Source organism: Triticum dicoccoides, chromosome 6B, assembly GCF_002162155.2.
Source record: "Triticum dicoccoides isolate Atlit2015 ecotype Zavitan chromosome 6B, WEW_v2.0, whole genome shotgun sequence".
NCBI lineage: Eukaryota > Viridiplantae > Streptophyta > Magnoliopsida > Poales > Poaceae > Triticum > Triticum dicoccoides.
This window is the reverse complement of record NC_041391.1, coordinates 544,543,153-544,545,123: the sequence shown is the minus strand read 5'-3', so window position 1 is coordinate 544,545,123 and position 1,971 is coordinate 544,543,153. Positions and strand designations below refer to the sequence as shown.

The following is a 1,971-nucleotide window of genomic DNA, read 5'->3' as shown; positions in this document are numbered from 1 at the left end:
AGGCCAAGCGCGCCCGCGAGCCGGCCGCCCCGGCGTTCCCCACGTACAAGGACGCGCCCGACCTAGCCCCCAAGATCCGTCTCCTCTGCGAGATCCTGGCCTCCTCGGCCTCCGACGTGGAGGCGGCCCTCGACGACGCCGACGTCCGCGTCACCACCTCCGACGTCGAGAAGGTGCTCCGCTTCTCCTACGCGTACCCGCGCGGCGCCGCCGCCTTCTTCCGCTGGGCGGGCCACCGCCACCTGCACCACCAGCACTCCCCCTACTCGTGGAACCTCATCATCGACCTCCTCGGCAAGAATCGCCTCTTCGATCCCATGTGGGATACCGTCGGCTCCATGCGGGCCCAGGGACTGCTCTCCCTCGCCACCTTCGCCTCCGTCTTCTCCTCCCTGGCGGCCAGTCCCACCAGCTCCCCCCTCAAGGCGTTTGTGGAAATGCCCCGGTACGGCATGGACCGCGACACGCCGGCGCTCAACTCCCTCCTGTCCGCGCTCTGCCGCGCCTCCCGGCTGGATGACGCCCGCGCCGCGATCCCCGTGGCCCGTGCGGAGGCCGGCACTCGGCCGGATGCCGACTCCTACGCCATCCTTCTGGAGGGCTGTGAGGCTGCTGGCAATGCGGCCGTTGCACGCGAGGTGTTCGACGAAATGGTGCACGCCCTCAACTTTGATCCTGCCAATGTGCCTGCCTACGACTCTTTCCTTACAACACTAGTTTCAAGTGGCTCCTCCACGGCGCTCTCAGATGCGATGGAGTATCTGGCTGTCTTGCGCCGGTATAGGTGTTCACCGGGCGAGAAGTTTCTCCGTGCTGCACTGGCGGCACACCTTGAGGCACGTGAATTGCGCAGTGCTGTGGTTCTCTGGGATGACTTTGTCCTTCGCCGGGGGCTCGTCCCAGATAAGGAAATGTACAACACGATGATCATGTTGCAGGGCACTCTGGGGCATGCTGAGGTTACTGTGAAGTACCTCGATGACATGGCCATCTATGGAGTGTTTCCCGACACAGACACATACAATGTGGTCCTCAAGCTCTTGCTCAAGGGGAGGAAGCTCCGGGAGGCATCGGCAATATTTAAAGAGATGGTCAAGAACGAGTGTTGGCCAAATGAGGCGAATTGTTCACTTGCGCTCAGCGTGTTCTTGGATACTCGTGACTGGGAGACGGGGATCAAGGTGTGGAAATGCATGACGGCGAATAGCCTGCCTCCACTGGAGGAGGGCGGTAACATGCTTGTATCAAAGCTGAAGGATGAGATGTTGCCTGAGGCATGCAAGTACGCAGAGGACATGATCGATCAGGGTATCAAGTTGAGCTCCTCAACGCTGGCAAAGCTGAGGCACAGCCTAGGAAAGGTCAAGAAAGGAGACATTCACGACCGCTTGCTTGCAAAATGGAAGGCGCACTAGGTTCTTCTCTATATCATATACTGTATGGTTTGGGTTATGTAGGATTGGGAATAGGAGATGACTCTCTCAGTTAACGGTTTCATGATAACTTGCTTTGCCGGAACTATAAGAAGTTGTTAGTCATGCATATAGTGTTTGCAGATGTGGCAATTCAGTTCTGTAAACTAGGTGTGCAATTTAACCTGTCAAGTCAGAATGGTTTAGTAACTGAAGAGTGCAGTCTCCTACCATGGTAATGAACCTCTTTCTGTCGCCATGAGTTTCTTCTTTTGAAATTGTAGTGCTTCGTTTTGAGTTTGATTTATCTATTCCCCTTCTGGAACATGGTATGTTGCTGGACATGGCATACTGTTTACTGGTAAGTAAGGGTAGAAAAGAAGCAACTTATGAAGCCAATGGGGATGAGTATCAAATACTTGGTACTTTCCGCTGTATTCCTGCTACGTTTCTGTTTTGTTGATACTTGAAATTAATTGAAGATCGTAGGTTTGTCCTAAGTCAAACTTTTGTAATTTTGACCATGTCTAAAAAAAGTATGTCAACGTCTATAACACCA

At 54.3% G+C, this 1,971-nt stretch overlaps 1 protein-coding gene across 1 annotated transcript; it reads left to right on the top strand.

Annotated features, from left to right (window-relative positions):
• Positions 1–2: 2 nt before the first annotated feature.
• LOC119321257 (pentatricopeptide repeat-containing protein At1g77360, mitochondrial-like) lies at positions 3–1,713 on the top strand (the record flags this gene model as incomplete). The annotated part of the gene is made up of 1 exon (XM_037595026.1): positions 3–1,713. A coding segment is annotated over one exon (1,413 nt), but the record flags the coding sequence as incomplete, so codon positions are not given.
• Between the last annotated feature and the right edge of the window lie 258 nt (positions 1,714–1,971).